General features: G+C 48.0%; 5 protein-coding genes across 5 annotated transcripts; 3 read left to right on the top strand and 2 right to left on the bottom strand.

The window, feature by feature from the left end:
- Window positions 1-4,062: 4,062 nt before the first annotated feature.
- On the bottom strand, window positions 4,063-4,785 carry PENARI_c039G09415 (uncharacterized protein; the record flags this gene model as incomplete). Its single annotated transcript, XM_022637047.1, has 4 exons — window positions 4,063-4,072; window positions 4,128-4,226; window positions 4,279-4,635; window positions 4,688-4,785. 4 exons carry the CDS (start codon window positions 4,783-4,785, stop codon window positions 4,063-4,065), a joined length of 564 nt encoding a protein of 187 aa, XP_022483130.1.
- A 982-nt stretch (window positions 4,786-5,767) lies between these two features.
- Window positions 5,768-6,458, top strand: PENARI_c039G08633 (uncharacterized protein; the record flags this gene model as incomplete). The annotated part of the gene is made up of 2 exons (XM_022637042.1): window positions 5,768-5,857; window positions 5,913-6,458. 2 exons carry the CDS (start codon window positions 5,768-5,770, stop codon window positions 6,456-6,458), a joined length of 636 nt encoding a protein of 211 aa, XP_022483087.1.
- A 1,441-nt stretch (window positions 6,459-7,899) lies between these two features.
- On the top strand, window positions 7,900-8,448 carry PENARI_c039G01610 (uncharacterized protein; the record flags this gene model as incomplete). The annotated part of the gene is made up of 1 exon (XM_022637019.1): window positions 7,900-8,448. One exon carries the CDS (start codon window positions 7,900-7,902, stop codon window positions 8,446-8,448), a length of 549 nt encoding a protein of 182 aa, XP_022483121.1.
- Window positions 8,449-12,951: 4,503 nt separating this feature from the next.
- PENARI_c039G04123 (uncharacterized protein) lies at window positions 12,952-13,257 on the top strand (the record flags this gene model as incomplete). The annotated part of the gene is made up of 3 exons (XM_022637030.1): window positions 12,952-13,000; window positions 13,069-13,199; window positions 13,252-13,257. 3 exons carry the CDS (start codon window positions 12,952-12,954, stop codon window positions 13,255-13,257), a joined length of 186 nt encoding a protein of 61 aa, XP_022483127.1.
- A 125-nt stretch (window positions 13,258-13,382) lies between these two features.
- On the bottom strand, window positions 13,383-21,949 carry PENARI_c039G02416 (type I polyketide synthase; the record flags this gene model as incomplete). The annotated part of the gene is made up of 14 exons (XM_022637024.1): window positions 13,383-14,231; window positions 14,287-14,607; window positions 14,661-16,411; window positions 16,502-16,551; window positions 16,616-16,677; window positions 16,734-17,069; window positions 17,117-18,457; window positions 18,516-19,539; window positions 19,604-19,763; window positions 19,820-19,940; window positions 19,993-20,550; window positions 20,620-20,779; window positions 20,838-21,271; window positions 21,329-21,949. 14 exons carry the CDS (start codon window positions 21,947-21,949, stop codon window positions 13,383-13,385), a joined length of 7,788 nt encoding a protein of 2,595 aa, XP_022483099.1.
- Between the last annotated feature and the right edge of the window lie 564 nt (window positions 21,950-22,513).

Below are 22,513 nucleotides of genomic sequence, written 5' to 3'. Positions count from 1 at the left end.
TGAATTGAGGGAGAGTGATGAATTGAGGGAGAGTGATGAATTGAGGGAGAGTGATGAATTGAGGGAGAGTGATGAATTGAGGGAGAGTGATGTACTGAGAGATGACTCATCATCGGCGAACAAGCGGAATTTAAGTTTTAGTTGGCCACATCCGAGGCATAAGTCAAGAATTCGCCATGTTAAGGGTGAAGAAGAGCACGACAGCTCTCCAAATATTACCTGTACAGAATCTTACATGTACGCCTTATGTGTTGTGTTATTTTACGGTGTCTGGAATGTAAGACTTCCATGACGTAGCTTCCCGACAAACCGTGCTCCCCAAACTGATTTGGTGACACTAATACCCTCTCAATAACGAGTCAGGTTCGAAGGTTTCGAATGAAGACAATGGGAGATTCCGCGCCGCTTTACGTATACAAAATTGTTCCGTCCACTTGTCCTGTTCGAGAACCACTCCCCGAGCGACTTCCAGTCAGCGATATCGATCAAACTTCAGGATTCATTCACCTCTTAACAGCGCTGCAAGTACCGCATGCCATCAAAGTTATTTATGAAAGAGAGCCAATGTTATATGTCTTACGGATCCCGTACGATAAATTTATACAAGACATTCGTTGGGAGACAGCGGATGGTGCATTGGGCGAGGCTTTACCCAAAGACGAACTGTGTCCAGTAAGTATCCGACAGCTATGTCCCACCTTAGGTTTCTAGTTTTTGCTTTTCAGGTATTATATGAGCTGACCAATGGAGAAGCATTTGTACAACGGGCTCAACCTAGGGCGCGACGACGTCGAGAGCATGGCTGTGTGGATAAACGAGCATGGATGGGAGAAGGTTCTACTGCAGGCAGGCCCGTGGCTTTTAAATTGAATGTAAGGGCTACCCACGTACCTGATTATCGTGCTTCTTTCGGCCCCAGTTTACTCCTTTGCTCTTGAGGAAGCCGAGAATCTTTTTCCACATTGTTCATTCTTGCATCTTCCAACATGAACGTTGTTGTCCTCGCATGAAAAGCCATACAGTGGCTATAGCGAATTATGAGTCTGGCATGAGTTACTGACGTATAAACTCATAGCTGCAAATGTTACCCTTACAACCGCAAATCTGTAGTATAACACGAAATCGGGAAGATCGAACAGGAACTGAACTGTATTCAGACGAACTGCTTGTAACCCCGAAAAGGGCGTGTCGCTGCTTAGTCCTCTTCGCTATTAATCTTTCCTTTCCAGCGGCTGCTAACAATCGTTTGGCGCAGACGCTTCCCCAGGTTCCCTTGTCTCACTAAACCTTCTGATCTCAAATCCTACCTAACCTGCCCGACTAATAAGGAGATGCGTAAGTGGGCATTTGTACGGAGGTTGCTCGCGTCCACTCTGCTGCTGGGTTATACAATAAATCTCTTGCACAAGGCCAGGGTGAAATAGCATGTATTGGATCAGGAATAGCTCAGAAAGGGAGCAAATCAAGGATTAGATATACTGTGCTGGTTAAATAAGGAGAGACGGTTCTACCTCATCAAACTCCGAGCTTTCCAAAACTTTACGCAAAATCTCTCGCTCGGCTGTAGTTTGAAGAAACAATTTTCCCTTTCTCTCCTTTGGCCACAGAACTTCCCTATACTTCTCCCATTTCTTCTCAACCTCCTTAGAATTGTCCATGTGCGCAAAGGAATTCCCCACGTCATCGTCCACTATGTCCAAGGGAACCCAGTTGTCGGACATTGGAGAGTCTTGATCATTCACGAGTACACCGTCCCAGGTGTCAAAAAGCCCCAGATGTCGAAGAAATCCCGATCGATCATAGTTCCAACTCGATGGATACAAAGAGGAAAGAACCAATTGGATAATTTGCGGAGGCCTCAGGAATTGAATAACGCTTCGTACAAAGAAGCCCCAATCCCCAACTTCGCTTTCGTTCTGGTCGATATATTGGTCTCTGACCAGGTCGTCTTCACCTTCCAACCAAGAAGGGACATCTGAGACATGAAAAGCCTTTCGTCCAACAAACCCCCATATAAAGTCGACTATCTCAACGATATCTAATTTCTCTCTAATAAGCCTCGCCGGGTTATTTGTCCACTGTCTCAAGGTAGAGTCGAATGCGTCGTCAAATTTCTGGGCATTAGGCCAGACCTGACTTCTGACCCTCCAGAGCTTTTCAATGGCCACCCATTGCGCCGTCAAAGCCTTGTAGAATCGTTCATAACCGTCTTTCCTGTCTTCTGGAATCGTTCCATTCGCGCATGAACCAGGAATTCGAGACGGCTTCGGCATACCCCCTTCACTAGCCGATGCCTCCGTTGTATCCGGTCTATTCACACCGGACGTATATGAGAAAGTCGAATTCGCATAGGCTTCATTTATGGCTTTATCCAGGTAAAGAACAAAAAGAAGACGCATTCCATGCCATCGGGACACTATATCCCAAATAACCTCATCTGGTATATCCCTGCCGCATTCCAGAGGTTCCAGCATATTGAGATGCCATCTGCGACGGGCGGCATTTTCTGGAATTGATGGTGTACTGTAAAACTCAGATGAGAAATGGCCATGCATATGGACAGCTTGATTGAGTTCAAGATCATGCTGGTGTTGAGAAGCATGTGACTATTTCATTGTCAGACAATCAGCAGATCATGTTTGACAGAAGTGATGTTCTTACGATGATGGACCTAAAAATTTTCAGTCGGACGCTAGTCGCATCAAAAACAGAAAAGGTATATTTGCAGCATCGGGCAAGATGTAAGGCTTCATCTATGTTATCAAGCGACTCAAATACCCATACGAGAATCTCGGGAGGGAGGTCGAGAAGGCGGCACATCTCGCGAGAATGGAATATGATCAGAGGGTGAAGCGTGTGGGCAGGTCAGCAAGTTCTCAACTGTTAATATGATCTCCCGTGTATGACAAATAATCGCGGCTCCAAGAACGGCCCCCAAAAAACAGCGACCAATCTCGCAGGGGTGCCATTTCTGAGGTTCTGTTGGTGACCAACAGGGTCGCGATTCGTTGCAAAGTGGGCATTAGTTCGGGGCTATTAGCGATAGTGTGCTTTACTAGAAATTTAGGACAGACATCTGGTTGGCTGGTGTGGGGTCGGGACAGTTTCCGGTTCCCCCGGCGGAAGCAATCAACAACGGCGCGTAGAGGTCGCCTAGGATAGGCCGAATTTCACGCCGGGCTTGGCATGTGATAACCTACTGAGATCTGTATATCGAGGTCGCACCCACACTTGTTTCCGACGGGACATCCGATTCAAAACCAAAGGTGACGTCTATGGGATTGACATCATTGGACTAGACTGTAGTACCACAGCAGGAAGAATCTGTATCAATCTGCAAGTTGATGCTGCCAAGCAGGCATTTATTTGGTTATTTGATTGATGCGTAGAGCTTGGATAATTGAGGCCTGATTTCCGAAAGCTCTAAGTTGTTCAACTATAAAAAGATTTTCGACGACCCCAGTTGAATTCGCATGGCCATTGTGTTTCTGCCATGAGATTCCCCGGCTATCCCAGTCCGGGGTGGATGAGATGACATCAAAATGATACTGGCGATTTTATGGAAATCCTGTGGTAAGCTTTTCACCCACGCAGAGTCGATCATGGTGGACCACAGTACGTGCACCATCTCTCTGTGTAGGAATGTTGAGAAACATCTTTCAAGCTGTTCATAGCACCGTTGAGCAGGTTTTGTGATATGAGGCTGGTGCAGATCAGGAATCAAGCCGCACCATCGGATAATTCCCGCATTGTCTATACCAAGAACCAAGTTGATTGAAAATCAACTTCATCTTCTCGTTGTATATATAGCCTCAGTTATTCCCTCTAGAATAGAAGAACAATTAATCCTCCTTTGAACTACAACAGCAGGAACTTGGTCGAGCCGCGGTCCGATGATGGAGCTTATAAATTTGATGGTTCACCACTGGTCCTGCCGGGACTGGATAAGTGTTCGGGCTTCGCAGCTCTCTTCGAACCCAGGATGGCTCGTGAGTAGGTTTGCACGCCGTTTTTCGCTTCTGACACGACCGCAACGTCTTCGTCCGTCGCATCGTAATTTCATTATGGTACACTGGCTGGCAGAGTTAGTATGGTAAGGCTGCGTGGTGATCTGGTTGCGGACCTACTAGTTGACAAGCGTATCGCTGCCTACCTCTGTGAACCATTCAGGGATCCCTGAGTCACCGCGTTCAGCGCAAACCGCATAATGGTCACGGAGATTGTCACTATAGCAGTGCGACTCGGTCTAAGCCGGAATTTCCTCGATTTATGACTAACCTGCGCGCGAAATAATTATTGCAGAATACGCAAAAGTACGATCCTTCCTGCTGCTGTCGACGCCGCCGTTGCTCCTGGGCTAAAGCGATCAGTATCGTCACGATGTATGGGTCTTCGGCGGGATTTTGGGGTTCAAGAGAATCCAGCCTTTTCTGCCTGATACGGAGACCGGGTGCGTTGACTATTTCATTGACTCTTTTATAAGGTGGCGTGTACACATGCTTCTTGCGAAGTGTCTGTATCTTATCAAACGTGATATAGGCAAGGCTTGGAGCCACGGAGTTATTCGAGAAGACACCGTCCGTTGCAAGCATCACAGCAGCCCGGCGATTAAAGTAAAACGGCAGGCATTTACGGCTAGAAGCTTGCCAGCAGCACCATCAATGTCTTGGGACACGGGATATGTTACTCTGAAATATGACTATTGTAAGCATCAAGTATGTCTTCAACAGCGGACTTCTTGGCCACCAAGGTGCTTAGCTGTGACAGCTTAGTTGCAGTGCGCATGGCGTGACTGTATCGCTCTCCCCCTGGCTTTGTCTGCGCAGCACCATCTACCGCTCTACTCCCCTCGTTTTGGAAATCAAAATCTTGCGATGCTGGTTGTGTCTGTTGTTTCCCCTCCTTCTCCCATTCTGGAAGCGGAACTGGCACGTCAAAAGTCGCAGTTGGTGCGAGGTCCATGCTATCGGCGGGACATACAAGCGTACCCCGCAATGATCACGAATAATTGCCTGAATCGAATCTGGTTGGGGTAGCCTCCTGACTGTCGTTTGTGGGTACGTGGCAAACACAGACTCGGTTTGGGAGGGACGACGTCGCTGGAGGACTTGCAATATCGTTTCGAGCCTTTCGCTTGGATCCAATTGTTGAAGAAGGCAACTATGACATTTCATCGAGACAATTCCCCGGAAATGCGTGACCGTTCGGTTCGGTGGTACTATAGTGGCTACTTTTAAGTCAATGTTTTGTTAACGCGTTCGAATCAAATCACACTATCATCGGTCGCCCCACTCTGCGGACAGTCAGCCACAAGCCACAGCTCAAGCCCCATCCTCGTAAAGTACTTTCCCACATCCAACATCCATCTAGTTTACCCCTCGGTGCCCTCACTTTTACTTAGCAGTGGCATGAAGGCTCGAATGACCATTAAATTCAAGGAAGTAAATGTATATTCCTCATCTCTAACACTCAAAATTGTATTCGTTTAAGAAATGAGCTGACGCGATATCCATCACATCGTTCAGCATGATTACTCTGGTTTATGCAGCTCGAAGCCCAGCCGAATTCAGGCGACTGTCTGAGGAGCATGGGGGCTTATGTCTTATTTCACAAGACGAATTGATGCGTTCTGCTAGCAGATGGTCATTCCGACATTTGTTTGGCTTTCGACTGCTCACTCTTTCAGAAAAGCCCTTTCTGGAGGCTTTTATGACCGATCACGAGAATCACTGCCCACTGTATAATACTGTAAGACCGAGTTCGCAGAATGTTGACCATTATTGGACGAAACTTCTCACATCAGATTGTCCAATCGACTTTCCGAAAAGCACGGACCCCGAGCTTCTACGCCTACCAGGTGGTTTTTTTGGGTCGAACTAGCAAGAGTCACCCGCTCTCAAATCGTTACCGAGTCACGGTTATATCCTCAGCGCGAATGGCGACCTCTACAAATAGACGATTATGTTGATTCCACATCTGCCATTCCGGGGTCCTCCTCTCCCGTGAACCTCACTTCATCCGAATTTGAGGTTGACCTTGATGACCTTGACGAGGATGAGCATGACGCTCGGCGAAGTAAACACGAGGAAGTCACGGTGCACTTCTTGATGTCTTTTCTTCAATTCGCTTTGAATCTCTGCCTACTACAGGATGAAGGAGACCGAGAGGTGCGACCGCGGGTCGAACGCCTAAAAGCTACGATCCGTGTTGCTGGGATACATGATGTTGGTGCTGAAGATGATGGTGGAATTTGCAGGATGGATCGGCACGCCCACGGTTGGATAATGGGACACCCATACTTGGCCTCCATCGAGGCGAAGAGAGCGTTTAAATATATCCACTTCGACGAGCGTACGGGAGAACATAAGCCAGTAGTGTCAAATGAAACACTGGCTCAGTACATTGGCGAAGCGGTGATATCATGGCGAGCAAACCGAGAGTTCCTGGGCCAAGAGTAAATCTACCATTGGGTTTGTGGCAAGAGTTTGCTCTTCTTTTGCAATTGTTGACGTGTGGTTGCATCTGCAGTGCCTTCCTCCTCGTAGCGACAAATACTTTTCTGCGTTTCATTCATTTCTAATTCGGCTCTCATTATGGCGAATACGTCGATGCTGCAAGCGAGATGACACAGAAAATTCCGGTCGATGACGAAAATAGAGACACGTTCATCTACATGCACAGCACTAAATGGTTTAATCTTCAGTCGCCTGGGGGAAGAAAGTCCGCGCTGTGCCATATTTTAGCGATGGTAAGGTGGCATGACGAACGGAACGCCAGACTTCTCCCTGTTGTCGATGACTCCAGTGGTCCCGAAGATGACAGTGATCTCTCCATGGAAGACCATAGCGACTAGTACATAATATGGGTGGTTTTGAGGGGATCAAATAAGGCAGCAGGTAACCTGCGGAATTGATGAATGTGCAATGTCTTAGCGATGACGGCCCTTACATTTGCCAATTTCCCTTATAGCTTATCAAGGTAATCTTTGGACCCTGTCTGGTTGTCTAGTGCTAGCAGCCCCTGGTCGAGATTCCCATAATCCTGAAATAAGACGACACAAGCTCTTGGGCTGGATGAGTAATATTATGTTGCGTCTCAATATGTCATTTAGGATATGGAATTGAAGCGTGACTCGACGAATCAAGAGAGAGGGAATCCAGGGCCAACATGGGAGTTCATTCGGAAACCTATAATTGAACAAGACATACATGCGGTTGTCTTGCCTCGCGTTTTGTACGTAGCCACGTATCCACGTATCTTCATGAACAAACTCCCGCGAGTTGCATCGGCGGCCCCGAAGGATCCCCATGCCGTCTCGTTGAAAGGTAGAACAGGCTTTGGAGTTGAAAAATCCGCAGGTACATGGCTATGGATATGGGTGAATTTCCTTTATATTTGCATTCCTTGAGTTACTTCGTGTGCTGAAAAAGCTTAATCGCCGTGTGTGGGCGAGAAAGCCTACTGAGGAGGGGTTGAAAGATATCAAGCCCGAGCCATCGCTATAAAGATGTTTTCTATCTTATAGACTATCGGCGATAATTGTGCACGAATTCATTGAGATTATACGGGGAAACTAGCGACGGTGTCGAATACTTCCGACCTTGCTCTATTATATACTAGACGTCTAGGAATACATGACCACATCATAAGTATCTAGATCTTCTGGTGTATTTCAGAGCTCAGTAGGGGCAAGAGGCGGTTCTGGGCTCCCTGGAATAAGACAAGCCCGAAAACGCGTTTATGATAATTAGCGTCATCCTGACGCGTATCATCCACTATGAGAAGGGATAGCTCGTGACCGCCCCTTAACCCCTCATTTCCGTTCGATTCTACAGTATCTGGTCAAGTTATTGCTGGCTCTCTTTTGTGACCTTGCGGTCTTGGAGATAATTCCCCGATATGACAGAGAAGCCTCATGAACGATCTGAAGTAGCGGAAAAGAATACGCAGCAAATTGCGAGCGACGAGATCGGACAACTACATCCACATTCTGCACCTTCCGGATTTCTCAATCTTCCATACGAAATACGTCGATTGGTATATTCCTTCCTAATTCCTCGAAAGCGCGTTATAAGAGTTACTCGGTCAATGTTCGCTTGTGGAGTCGAGCCTCTTGACAATGACTACGACTTCAACCCCAACCGCAGCAGGTTCAACGTCCTACGTTTATCAAGGAAAATCAGCGAAGAGACTTTGGACATTCTTTATGGGGAGAACCTGTTTCAAGTCTCCTTGAATGGAGATGGTGAAGGGGACCTCGAGCACAATTTTACCGAAAGAAATCGTCGCAGAATCCGATTTGTGTTGGTTTTAATGACGGCCGGTGGTGTTTCCAGCACTCCTAAACATCCCTTTGTGGGCCTCACTTCTTCCGAACCTAAAAGTGTTCCAGATAATTGCCGAGCAGCCGGTGGAAGCAAGAGCATATTGGAACGCTCCTACCCTTGAGCAAGAGTTGAACGAGTGGGTTAAGTGGGTAATGGCCTATTTCGACTGTTTTCGTCGATACCTCAGGACCGCAACAAGGGTGGAGCTGGATGATGATAATAGGAAAGAGGCAAGATATCTAGCTGATCGGTATTTGCCCCTGACCTATCGAAAGATTCGTCATCCGCGTGGGGATTTAGTTTTCCGGCGAGGGCAGTACTCTATTGAATCAGGATATTGGGACGAAGATGATACTATGAAATCATATGATGTCTAACTGCTGACTCTTCGCAGCAAGCAATATGCAGGCTTCTAGCTACGGCCTGTATGTGTATTTTGGGATGTGGATTTGTGTGTGTGTGTGTGTGTGTGTGTGTGAATTATCTACCTCGGTCCATCGCTGAGTGATATGACCTACAACAGTATGTGTGTGTGCAATTTTGAACTGAATTTTCTCAAAATAAACCAGGTCTCGCTATTATTGAAATAATGCAACCAACGCGGCTCATATAAAAGGCTTCTATGGGAAGAGGATTTACATGCTGTTGGTGTTCAATAGTGTACCATGTTCAAGGTTGATTCACCGAACAGTGACGGTTGTCGCACGTTTTAGAGACAGACCCTTAACTGGTTAGCGAAAATAAGCTCAGCAGAAAAGACAGAAAATAGGTGGCTACATTTTCCTGAGGGACTGTTGGAAAGCATAGCTTCCTCGGGTACAGCATAAGTCAGATATCGCAAAAGACAAGGCAAACTCTGTTGGTATCAGCTACGGGAAATCTTTCTGAGGTCACTATCTGGCTAAACTGGAAATGGGCTATGCACAATCTATCACACATCTGGAAAGTTAGGGAGACCCTAATAACGTGACCCGCTAAACCCGATATGAATATTTTCGTATTTTAGATCATGTTCTGATTTTGAACGGTAAAGTTTCTTAACGGACAATCGCTGTAATATTATGTATTGTTACCCATCAAATAAACCACGGATTGGCGAGTCGTCTGGAGGCAATTCAATTTTTTTCTTTTTTGTTTCTTTTGGCTGGAAAGGCTTTTCCCGGTCGCATCTGGTTATGCCCAGGAGTACTTCATTAAGTGGGATTGTTCGTGGATCATCCGCTTTCGGAAGATATATTAAGCCGAAATTGGGCAGTGTCTCATGACACATACCAAAGAAGATTCATTCGGACATGCAGGTGTCCCTTAGAAATGACTGCCTTTCCAGACTATCTGAGAAATTTACCTTTGTTAACCAACTATGCCAGTCTCTCTTGAACACTACATTTTACAAATTTTAGGCGGTGGCCGAATCTTTGCCCGTGGTATAACGCATAATCCACCCAGACTGCGCCCGGGAATGGTGAATCGAATCCTCTTCTTCCCTGGAGCTTTCAATCCTCCTCATGTTGGACATCTCGGTTTACTTCAACATGCTTTCGAGAATTGTACGAGCAGTATGAACGTCATTGCTGTCATTGTTTTCCCTCTGGATGATGAAACAGTGCAGAGGAAACTCGGGCCGGGGGGCAACACTTTAATATTGAAGAAGCATGAGCGAGTAAGGCTTTGGAGTGGTGGTATGGAAGCCGACCACTTCTGGGTGTACGATCGTGATGAGGGAAGTTGGCGAGCTTTCCAGAATCAACTCATCCATAACCTCGCGTGTGATGGATTTGAATTGAAGTTCTCTCTTCTCTGTGGCCCGGATCACATGCAACACATGGAAACCATTCCCTGTGAGCCATGGAGCTGCAAAGAAATTATTTTCAGTGATATTGGCAGAGACACTGTCATCGCATCGCAAGGGAGTATGGGATTGAAACAATTGGATCTCTATCACCCTTGGAAGCGAATTGTGGTAGATTGCGAATGGGTCAGAAGCCTCGCCGAATCTAACGTTTCTTTCATTATCTCTGGCCATTATATGACGGGCCCGAGATGCGCAGACGCCATGCTAAAGAAAGGTGAAATCTCTCGCTCGGGCGTTGAGCAGATTACTAAACAGCTCTTCAGAACCAGATATAGTAGACCGTATGATCGAAGAATTTTATACTTATTCAGTCATTTCTGCGTCAAAAGTCTGGATATGTCACCAAAAGGACGACCCTTCTTGCACCATACGATTCATACCGAAGCCTAAAGACAGAACCACACCGAAGATTAGCTCCTCGGCGATACGACGGTCGATTGAGCTATCTGCGCCATGCCAGTCAATCGACAATCTGTTAACTTCAGTGTTACATGCCGAGACCTTGTACGATATTCTAACCTCGCGGCGGGGGGTCTGGCCTCCTTTGGGAACAAGACAAAGATAAATAGGTGCGAGAGAACATAAAATGATGTCGAGGCAAAGTAATTGCGATACGGTCATCGGAAATGCAACAACTATGAACCACAGCCTGAATCAAAAAGTTTGTAGGCTTCGTTATACGATCCAGTTCTAGTTATTTCTACAATGTGCCTCTAAAAGACAAACTAGCGACATGAGCAGAGATGTAAGGCTAAACAGTGATCACTGGTATCCAATAAGGTCCGAAAACGCAGCATGATGATGACCGGTGACAGAGATTCCCGAACCAGGCTTTACTGTTGAGCTTTGTCTCCCCCAGGAAGCGCAAAGCTCTCTGCAGTAAAGCAACTGGAAGATACGGAAGAGAGAGAAATATTCGACTGAGCAAGGAAGCAGGCCATCTATATCTCCAATTTCTGATTAACAGACCACGATAACGGCCATGGTACATCCTGGAGTCAGGCGTCAACATCCGTTCTACATAGATGTTACCACTAACCCATTCAACCAAATGGGTTAGTGGGCTCCCCATTTGGATTGCTTTCATCCGAGCCAAGCTTTCCCCAGTCGAGCGGTACGCCCTATCTGTCATCAGAACGTGATCATGACATAGGAAAGGTTCTGGTCAAAAGCTTCAGAATTCCGAATCCATGCGACAACGATGAAGTCCGGATAACAAAGGAGTTACACCCCGCAAAAGCTTTATTTGTGGTGTTGATGCATGCCTCCTCCGTCGGTGCGCTGGGAAGGCGGATAGGAAAGGAAGAAGTACTATTTGGAGGCCAGTCACGCGAAGACGAATAATAAATCCAACAATCCAGAATCCGTGACCACCCCTTGAACCTGCTCTTTTAGCTCGCTGTTCTGTTTCTGTTGTTCACCGAGCGCCAATTTGCCTTCCCAATCACACAGTCACTGGGGTAATCAGGTTCAACTAAGCGACAAAGAAATAATTGTGAGGTCACTACATTGCTAGATAAGTGAACTAATCATTGTCAATTTGGCACCCGACGGTTGTTCACCAGTCACTTTTGTTCCTGTGGTTTTAGTACCTGAGTAGACCTTTTACATTATTTAAAAAGCCGAAGAGAGGGGTACAGTACATTGTATGAGAGGATGCCTATGCTGCCCGGGTAACACGACTTGAATAGACAGAATACACATAGATAGAATGCCCGAGGAACAAAATCACCCCAAAAGAGTGGCTAGATACTGCTCTGGTCAACAATGTGGCTGGGAATCCGAAAGGTATGATTTGTGGAATGATGTTGAGGGCTGGTAATTGTAGGTAGGTCAATTAAACAAGCTTACTTGCATGGATAAATCATGAGTAATTGAAAGCCTAGCGCATCTTACAACGATGTTTGGTAGCAAGTTAGTTAAACGTATTAGCCCAGGGGATGACATGGACCGGCTGAGGCCACTGGCTTTGGAATTTGGGTCGGAATAAATAGTGATAAACGGAGTGAAGCGCTCGATTCGACGAAATGAAGAATCTGCTCAATCGGGGTTTGAAGTAAACAGTTGAACCACACCGTCTGTCCGGATCACATGCTCAATGGGGCTCGGGAAGATGAATTGGGAGTGGTTATTAGGACCCCGGATTTGTCCCAGTTTCACAGTACCTGTTCATGAGGATACGTACAAAACAGCCCATAGTGGCACTTTATATGTTCAGCAGAAGATTCATGCCAGAGAGGCAAGGCGTGAGGCCTAAAACTCAATAATGTCGAACTGGGTCGTGGAGTAAGTATCGCTTTCCCCGTTGCAGTGTTCTGCGTTCGTGGTCGCTGAGTCACTAATGATCTTCTGCTGGTCGGGGATCGTGAATATACCCCGCTATTAGGTGAATCATGGAGCTACCAAGCTTCAGAAGGAAAATCAGCCTGGATCTCGTACACCTGATTCACACTGACCTTCAAGCTTTATTGAGGCGTGTGTTCTGGCCCATTGATCAGCCTTACGACATACCACCCTAAGATTTTTAGTGGTTTCGCGCTCGCTGTCTCCCTTGACCATGAAGCAGACATCCTCCACCCAGCCGTTGCTGGTCACGCGTTCCCGCAGCGGTGCAGAGCAATGACAATTCTGCTAGACATTGACATGGACAATGATACCGTAGATCGATTGTACTTATTTAATACGTGCAACGCTTTTTCCGAGGAGGCTGCAGGATTACGCTGCAGGATTGACCGATATTAACAGCAATTGCATGCAATAGGGAGTACTAAGATGACCTCCATTCCTCAGCAGGAAGCAGCCGTCAGCTGGATTATGAAGGGTTTGGTGGTGTAATTGATTTCTGGATCACAAGCCCGAGATGCCAAGATGCTTCTGTTTCTTACCTAGGCGCCATCGAAAACCAAAAGGTTTTGAATATTGACCTCGCCAAACCCACATCGGCGCAACAGTTCCCGACCACGGTGAACCGTGAAGGTAGCTTGGAGAGTTTGTTCCATCTGGGTGTCTGGATGTACCTAGTTAGTGTTTACGACTATCAAGACTCGTTTTATTCGCATGACTGTAGTGTAGTGTTGAAAATGTTTAGTATAATTTCCTTATTGATATTCTCGATCCGATGTGTATTTGGCTGAATTGAAAGCTTCTATCCTGGGTAGTTGACCCGTTCTTAAACAACGCACATAGTCACTAGGGTCAGTTCTCTAAGTTTCCCGCTTGGCAAATATTTTGCCAGCCGCCGAGTTGCCAACCGCGGCGATTGTGGTGCCGCCAAGCATGTCAAAAATTGCCACGTCAACATCCAACTCTTTGAAAAACCAGTTTCGGAACTCCACTGCCACCAGAGAGTCAACCCCATAGCTATGCAATGGTCTCTCTCCATGTACCTCCTCTTTTGGAATCCCAAGGGTCTTTGATAGCTTAGAGACCAGTAAGTCGGTGACTATCGCACCAGCCGCCTCCACCGAATCCGCAGACGAGAGACTCTTTCCGACTTGACCACTGGAGGGCTGGTCATGCGAGTCTCTTTCAGCACCTTCCGCGTGGTCAGTGGCAAGGATCTGTCGGAAAGCGGGTTTCTCAAGCCAATATGTAGCGTCGGGGTTGCGCTTGTACACATCCCACGGACTCGTAAGCCCGATGATCGTTTGACAGCCTCTCTCATACGATTGAGGCGCGCGTGGGTCACAGTATAAGGACAGAAGGGCGTGAAGTTCTACCTCCGTCACGGGAACAAAAGGCAAGTTGGATGTGTAGCGGTCTTTCAAAGAGGATGACTGCGCAACCAGCCCAGTGGAAAGGAAGAAGCCCAAGTTTAATGAGGTAGCGCGCTCCCCATGAGCCACCCGGTGATGGGCTAGCGCGTCCATAAAGCCATTCGCCGCAGCATAGTTTGCCTGGCCCCGATTGCCCGTGATACTCGAGATGGAGGAAAGCATGATGAAGAAATCAAGACCCGAGGGAAGCAGCTGATGTAAGTTCCAGGTTCCCGCAACCTTGGGTGATGCTGCTTGGACCCATTGCGAATGAGTCATCTGCTGGAACATTGCATCCTAGTATCGGTCAGTGAGCTGGTTGACATGCCGAGGAGGGCGATATGGCACTAACCTGGAGAACCACTGTGGCTTGGATGAAACCCTTGATTGGGGGCATGGTATATGACACATCCCCCAAGATAGCCTCTAGCATTGAGCGATTCGTGATGTCACAAGCTGGTGCTTGAGCCTTGACCTTATAGCCAGCCAGCTCACGGATGAAAGCCTGTGCATCGCGACTATTTGCCCCAGACCGAGAAAGCAGAAGCAAGTACCGAGCTCCGCAAGAGACCATCCAGCGAACAATGCTTTTCCCAAGTCCTCCTAGACCCCCAGCAATGATATAGGTGGCGTTGGGGTCAAAACTGTGAGATGGTCGAGGGGTAATGAGGGTCTGTAACCGGTCAGCAGGAGACCGAAGTAGTTGGAGAGAGGGGAGGAGAATACATCAATGATATCATGGTCGCGCATCTCAAAAACTACTTTCCCAGAGCTTTGTCCTGCTTGTAACGTCCTGAACCCTTTCTCCAATTCATCTATCCCATAGACACGTAGGGGATTAGACACCTGAAGGATACCCGCAGACATAAGTGGCATCAAGGCACGGAGAGCCTTTCCAATGAGGTGAGGCCGCTCCTGGACGACTAAAGCCAGGTCAATTGCACTGAAAGTAACATTCCGGGCAAAGTGGTACATATCAAGCTGGCCATGACCTAGAATATCCCGCTTCCCAATTTCGAGGAATCGGCCGTAGGGGGCAATGGATTCCCACGATGCGACAAGACCTTCTCCAGACAAGGAGTTGAGCACTACATCAACACCCTGGCCGTTTGTCAATCGTCGAATACCTGCGGCAAAGTGGGTGTTTCGACTGGAGAAAATTTGAGAATCAGGGATACCGTAACGATCGATCAGGAACTTTTTTTTCCCCGCATTCCCGACAGTGGCAATAACGTCGGCCCCGAGATATTGAGCTACCTGGACAGCCGCCTGTCCTGTTCCTCCTGCTCCGGAGTGAATCAGAACAGTCTCACCAGGCTGCACGTTAGCAATGAAAGCCAAGGCATGCCATGCGGTGACAAAGTTGGTTGGGATAGCAGCTGCATCACTGAATGACATCCCTGGGGGTATCCTGATAGTGGCAGCCTGGTGCAGACGGGCGTATGTGCGGTAGCTGTCAAAGTTACAACCGACAACTTGATCCCCTACTTGGAAGTCGGTACAGGAACTCCCAACCCGTGTCACCACACCGGCGCACTCGAAGCCCAAGGTGGTCTGATCCATCCGACCGAGCATGACTAGAACATCACGGAAATTGGCGCCAACTGCTTTCACCTTAATCTCTAGCATATCCGCGGGGAGAGGTAACTTGCGGTCTGTATCTTCGACAAACTGGAGATTGTCAAGCATACCAGCAGGGCCGATAGTAAGTTTCAAAGGAGGAGCAGAGTTCCATTGTAAGCGTGTGGGGGATTGCGAAGATCGAAGCCTCCTGACTGCGTGGGAAAGCTGAGGGGCCTCAACAAGACGTGGGATGTGAAGGAAGCCAGATTTCTCCACATATTCAGTCTCAGGCTTTGTGGATGAAACCATCGCCTTCAATACTCGCATAATTCGATCAGCCTGGAAGTCTGTATTTTCGATGGATAGCGTGGTGAATATCCCTCGACTATCTTCCGAGTTGAGTACCCTGAAGAATCCATCGACAACTCGAAGGAAGGGCGACGAGTCGCCAGCTCCATTTGAGCCGATCCACATAACTTTGCGGCATCCAATAGCTAGCTGTTGGACCTTCTGGAAGACACTCTCATTCATTTCTGCCAGTAATGGACTGTCCAGCTCCAGAAGTACTATGCAAATCAAATCCTGGGGCATTGATTCCGGAAGGGTCTTCTTGATAGACCAAATTTCTACAGAGCTGGCGAATTCTTCTGGTAGGCGAGTAACCAGGCCTTCGGCAAGTGCTTTCTGGGAAGGCTGTGTTGGGTCGAACAGCATTGCCACAGGAGGGTGAGTATGATCATCCACCGCGGTAGATCTTTCGACGGATGTGGATACAATGACGCTTATTTCGTGGCAGATAAGGTCATCATGATCCCGGAAGACGAGATCCGAACCTGAAAATCCGGACTGTCGCAAAATCTCATCCCACTTGGACTCGCCGACGCAGTGTCCCATGCTTCGATAGGACTCGGTGTCTATGTTTTTGCGGTTAGATGTAAACTCGCAAGGATTAAGGGAACACCGACTTATCCACCAGCTCTCATTTAACCCGTTCACAAACGCACTCCGAGTGGAGTCTGGATTAACCATGTCGATGATAACAAGCTTCCCCCGTCTAAAAGCCCGTCGGATTAGCCTTCAATGTGATGTGATGTATTTGAAAACTTTAAGTAACTTACTCCGTCAGCATACTCCGAAGGTTTCCGAGGGACTTCTTGATAGACGCGAACTCGTGGAATGCCTGTATTGTTAGCATAAAGACAGACACCGGTAGACATGAAGAGATTTGATCCATACCAAATACACGACGATCAGATCATAGTTAGAGGATTCCAATTCTTCAGACCCAAGGTTGCCACCCACATCCAGACATTTGAAGGACACCCGTGGACTGCAGTCTCCTAGCCGCGTTTGAAGAGCAGAAAGCCGATTTTGATCACTGCGAGCAATGTCAAAGCGCGCAAACCGTGGTATAATGTGACCATCAGGGTCCTTGGAGGCCAAAGTCTCCATCATGAGACGCGAGGCAGACCCAAAACCGCCGTCGACTTCGAGTATCTTCATTCCCGGGTACTTGTGTCCCAGTGTATCCATATATTTTCTCCAACGGCGCACCCCAGGCGTGTTTTCCAACTGCAAAAATGTTAATCTTGAGATTGAAGCGAAGGGTAGCCGCTTACCAGTTCTTCGTATGAGTTTTCCAGTAGCTCAACATCCACAATACGCGACAACGGCTGCTCATGCTTGCCTTCAGCATATTCCACGAGTGCTATACCGACATTCACCAACGTTTTTCCAAGCTGGCTAGCTTCCTCCACAGAGGCACAAAGCTTTGCAAATCCAACGTCATCTTGAATCCGTTCTTGCCAGTATTTGGAGCTGAATGGGGATTTGCCATCCCGAGTCACTTGAAGATTATGCTTCAACCAGTCCATGTAGGGCTGCACCAAGGCAGCCTTGACCTTTTCCCCCCGAGAAATCGCATTTACAGCGCGAAAGATGAAACCCGCGATCATCAATTCCATGTTCAAGTAGTGAACACCATGTCCAGCCGAATCAGGAATGTAATCATTGCAGAATTGCATGATTTCGTCCTCGTTCATGAGATCCAAATCTGGTTTCCAATCAATTTGATGACACTTCGAGCTTTCTGAAGAGGCTCCATACTCTTCGACAGAGCTCTGAGAATCAATTGCCTTGAAGGTGACGCCGTCGATAGTGATCAGAACCTGGTCTGCAGCTTGGCTCGCTGCTATGAGACTGAAGGTCGATTCCTGTCGACCCTCGTGACAAAGTTTGGTCCCAACCTTGATCGATGCGGCGGCTGGATGATTTAGGCCGACATTCGATACCCATGCCCTGTCAAGATAAATAGGAATTGATGGCGCGATGCGTTTCTGACCCGCCTGAGAGCGTAGGACTTGAGTGCCTTGCATGAGTCCGTCCAAGGTCGTCGGGTGGATGGTATAAGCCCCATCCCAACGGTTGAGTGCATCAGACGTATACGTTTGAACATCCGTCACCTGATGATGGCCTTGATCGCTGGCAACGTTGCGAATTACCGCAAATGTCGGGCCAAATTGCAACCCGGAGGATGTAAGACTTGAATAGAAATGATCGCTATCCAGGACGGTAGTGGACTGCTCCGTCATCTGGCGAAGTTGGTCCAATGCCTCCGTCTTTTCCATGGATGCTGCGTCGTTACCATCAATCTCACTCATGCTAGGCTTTCCAATAACTGCCTGGATACTCCCAGTGCAGTTTTTGATCCAAGAGCTTTTACAGGAGAAGAGACTGAACTCGTACCAGCCATCACCGTTAGGCCCATCCTCGCGCTGAGGCCGCATGCAGAATCGAGTTTCAAGGCCTGCGGTATCTGCTGGGACAACCAAAGCCGACATGAATTTCACGTTCTTGAAGCTGAACCCAGTGATTTCTTGTTCGGGGCTTATGAGCTGTTTGGTGGCTTCAATGGCCATGCTGAGCATGCCTGCACCGGGAACGATAATGGTGTTGTTTACCTAAGGAACGTAAGTATACTGGCAAAAGTATTAGGATCTCAGCTAATGCTATCCGTACCTGATGGTCCTTCACCCAGACGGGATCAGACGGTTGTAGGATGTTGTTCCACTTAGGGAGCAACGGATTCCAGTCATCATCAGGCAATCCAAGGAGCTCATGCCTCCCAAAACGACGGAACCGGAACGACTTGCTGATTATGCCTTCGCGCCAGTAGGACTTGGTCTTATTGAACTGATACGAAGGCAGATCAGTCAGCACCTTTTGCTGTTGCTTATTTATCTTTGACGGGTTCGAGTTGACGATGTTGAGATCCACAGGGTATCCCATACAGCGCAGGTGAGCCATTGCTTCTAGCACCGTGCGCACTCCGCATGTCTTCCGCGTCAGAACAGAGAGGTATTCGACCTGCGTGTTACGGCCGGACTCTCGGAGGATATCGCGGCAGGGACCTCGCATAGCTGCATGGGGTCCGATCTCTACCACCGTATCAACCGTCAACCGCTTTCGATGTGACCCATCCAGCTTCTTTGTGAGTGGAACAGCGTGTTTAGTGGACAGCATCCTGAAGGCATCGAGGAACTGCACGGTCGACAACAGGTTGTTTACCCAGTATTCTGCCTTGGACAACGTGTCTCCATCCACCCACTCCCCGTTGACGGAAGATATCATTTGAGGTGAGTGGCTCTGTGGTCTATCAGAAGGGCGCCGGGTGTCATCACCGATGCTGTCTCGATAGGCGATTGCAATTTCTTCCATCTGAAATGAGTGATAGGCAACTGGAATGGGTAGAACTCGGGCCATGATCTCTTTCTCCTGAAACAAGGCCAGTAGGATGTTAATTTGACTACGTTGTCCAGAGAGAGTAACACTCTTGGGGCTGTTCACACAGGCAACAACAACACGCAGTTGCTCTTCCTGAGAATATAATGTGTCCAGGAAAGCTTGAACCTGCTCCGGCGACAAAGCCACTGCCATCATTGCCCCATCCATGGTGGAAGAGGTCGCGAGATTTGCAGCCCAAAGACCACGGAAGTAGGCAAGACGCCAAGCATACTCGCGTGAAATGGAATGAGCGCAATATCTAATGACAAACGGTTAGCTTAAGTCGATGTTCAATGGTCCTGAAAGAAAGAAAGATGTCCTACGCGGCAGCAATTTCTCCAGAGGAATGACCAACTACTGTGGCCGGCTTGAGCCCAAACAGAGAAAGTAGATCCACGAGGGCGATTTGAATCGCTGTACACAGTGGCTGCCCGAGCATGGGATCGTTCACCAATGATTTTTCGTTTCCTTTGTGCAGCTCCTCTGCAACGATAAATATATTATTGGACTTTGCTTTATTGACCTTGCGGGTAACTCACCAAGCAGGTCCCATTCACAGCCAAGTCCCTGTAGGTAGTTGCCTGCCTCGATGAGGCTGTGGCGGTAGACCGGATAGCGAGCCAGCAACTCGCAGCCCATCGCAGGCCATTGAGCCCCTTGCTATACGAATTGTCAAAATTTTCTCCAGTCTTTTGTTTTCTCAATTGCTTACACCTGAGAATACATATGCCATATTACGGCTTTCTAGGCACCGAGTTGGGGGTTTCCAAGAGTCCACAACTGCCTCCAACTTAGTGTTGGCGTCCATGAGGGCATATGTCATCCATGGCAGACGGCTCCGTCTCTGGTTGAGAGTATGAGCCAAATTGTGCAGATACTGTTCTGATTCATCGGGGTTCAGAGAGACGCTGCTGAAATATGGCTTCCACACTTGTACCAGTCGCTGAATGCCACCTTCATCTGATGCGGACCATGTTAGAATATGAAGATGGGATGAAGTCCCAACAATGCCTTGAACAGAGCGATGGGTTGCTTTCTCCCCGTTGGCGTGGGACGCATTGGCGTGAGATCCATTAGTGTCAGATTCGTTTATTGAGCATTGCTTCAATGAAGGATGAGCACAAGAAGTGTGGTTTGCTGTCAAACCTTCACTTTCAATGAAATGAAGAGCATCATCCAAGACAACATGGCTGTTTGTACCCCCAAAGCCGAATGAGTTAATGGAAGATCGGCGAAGCCCAGCAGGCCAAACAACAGGTTTGGAGACGATCTATATACAATGCAAAGAGGGAAGCCAGTTAGTGTATGACTGTAGCTCATGATGTATGGTATGAATTACCTTCAGATTCAGATAATCCACATCGATGCCAGGATTTGTCGAGCGAAAATTCTCGCTGACTGGTGGAATCACGCCCTTCTCCAGGGATAGAACAACTTTGATGAGTCCGGCAATCCCACTTCCACCTTCAAGATGGCCGATGTTGGACTTCACAGATCCTCTGTTGATTTTCATATGTCAGTCAATCGGTCTCGTCACCTGAGAGAATGAGAACTCACACGTATAGAGGGTCTTCTGGTGACCGATGTGGTCTGAAAACCGCGCCAATGGCTCTCATCTCTATTGGGTCTCCTGTTGGAGTTCCAGTCCCATGGGCTTCAAAATACCGGGTGGTAGCAGGGTCTAGTCCGGCCTGGCAATAAGTATTCTCAATCAATATTTGCTGAGATTCGCGATTGGGCTGTGTGATCCCAGGCGTCCGGCCATCCTGGTTGGACCTGGTGGAGCGGATCACGGCTCGAATAGTATCTCCATCGCGAATTGCATCCTTGACAGGCTTGATAATGATGGCACCCACGCCTTCGCCGCGCCCGTATCCATTTGCCCGCTCGTCAAACGTGAAGCATCGATTGTCTTGGGAGAGAACACCTAGATTATCAAGCGCCATGGCAAATTCCCGAGCAAATATCAGGTTGGCACCCACAACAAGGCCCTATAGGACACCACTTAGTCATCTTCATTAAAGTTCTCATGAAGCAGTATCACTTACTGTAGTTGAGGCACCGCCCCAGATTGAATGACAGGCCGAGTCCAGCGCCACAAGTCCGCTAGAACAAGCGGTGTCAACATTCACGCTGGGACCCTTGAGGTTGTAGAACCAGCTGATACGGTTTGCAACCATGGTCATTGATTGGCCATAAGCCGCGTATTTTCCGGCGTTTTGGGGGTCCTTGGAGAAGAAAGTTGCATAGTCGTTCGACGAACAACCGGTGAAAACACATGTCTGACTTCCAGCTGCTTTTTCGAGCGAAATTCCTGCATTTTCAAGGGCATGGTAAGTTGTTTCCAGCATGAACCGTTGCTGGGGGTCCATCCCTTCGGCCTCCGCAGCGGGAATTGAGAAGAAGGAGGCATCAAAAGCCCCAAGATCCCCTGAAAGGAAATGCCCCCCGTTGATGCTTAGACTATCCTGTCGTGAAGCATCAGGATTGTGATGTGCGTCCACATTGAGGCGATCAGATGGAAACTTAGTGGCAGCACATCGCCGTTCCATCATCATCTTCCAAAAGTCGCCCGATGAGGTCACATCACCGGGGTAACGCAGGGCCAGTCCCACAATTGCCAGTGGTTCAACGCTTTTCTTAGCATCTTGGTCGGTGTAGTGCGGCATCACGTTTAAACTCTCTGTAATTCTTAACGTATAAAAACGGAGGGTGGTTCGTGCGATATCGCTTTCAAATTGACAGAGTATTTATAGCTCTCATGCAATTTCTTTGCTTCATTGTGACGACAACCATGTATTGAGGGTGTCAAATGATCGTCTAAGGTGGAATTGCCTATGGCCAACAATAGCCTGATATTGAGTTACACATGAAGCGTTTTACCTATGCATAGTATGCGATATATCTAGCGGTGAAGGCCTGCATCAAGTGAAGATATTTCTTTTCTAGCGCGCAAGCAGCTTGGGAGCCTAGACGAATATTTTGCCTTGCATTGTGCAGGGTTGAAACTCAGGGCCCGATGGTGTTTTTAAAAGGTCATCAATTCTATCGTGTCTTCCATACCTGCTCTTCCTGCCAAGCACCCTTAGGGATTCGTTTCTACATCAAGCAGGCTAGAACAATGCATTTTCTTTGGTAGATAAGTCCACCCCATCGGCCCTGGGACTATGCTAATCCCAGTCACAGTTTGCATGGAGTCGGGACCAATTCCAAAGTAAGCAGTCTATCCAACC

This window comes from Penicillium arizonense (assembly GCF_001773325.1).
Source record: "Penicillium arizonense strain CBS 141311 chromosome Unknown PENARI_contig039, whole genome shotgun sequence".
NCBI classification, from domain to species: Eukaryota; Fungi; Ascomycota; class Eurotiomycetes; order Eurotiales; family Aspergillaceae; genus Penicillium; species Penicillium arizonense.
The sequence above is the reverse complement of the archived record's forward strand: the minus strand, read 5'-3'. Positions and strand labels throughout refer to the sequence as shown.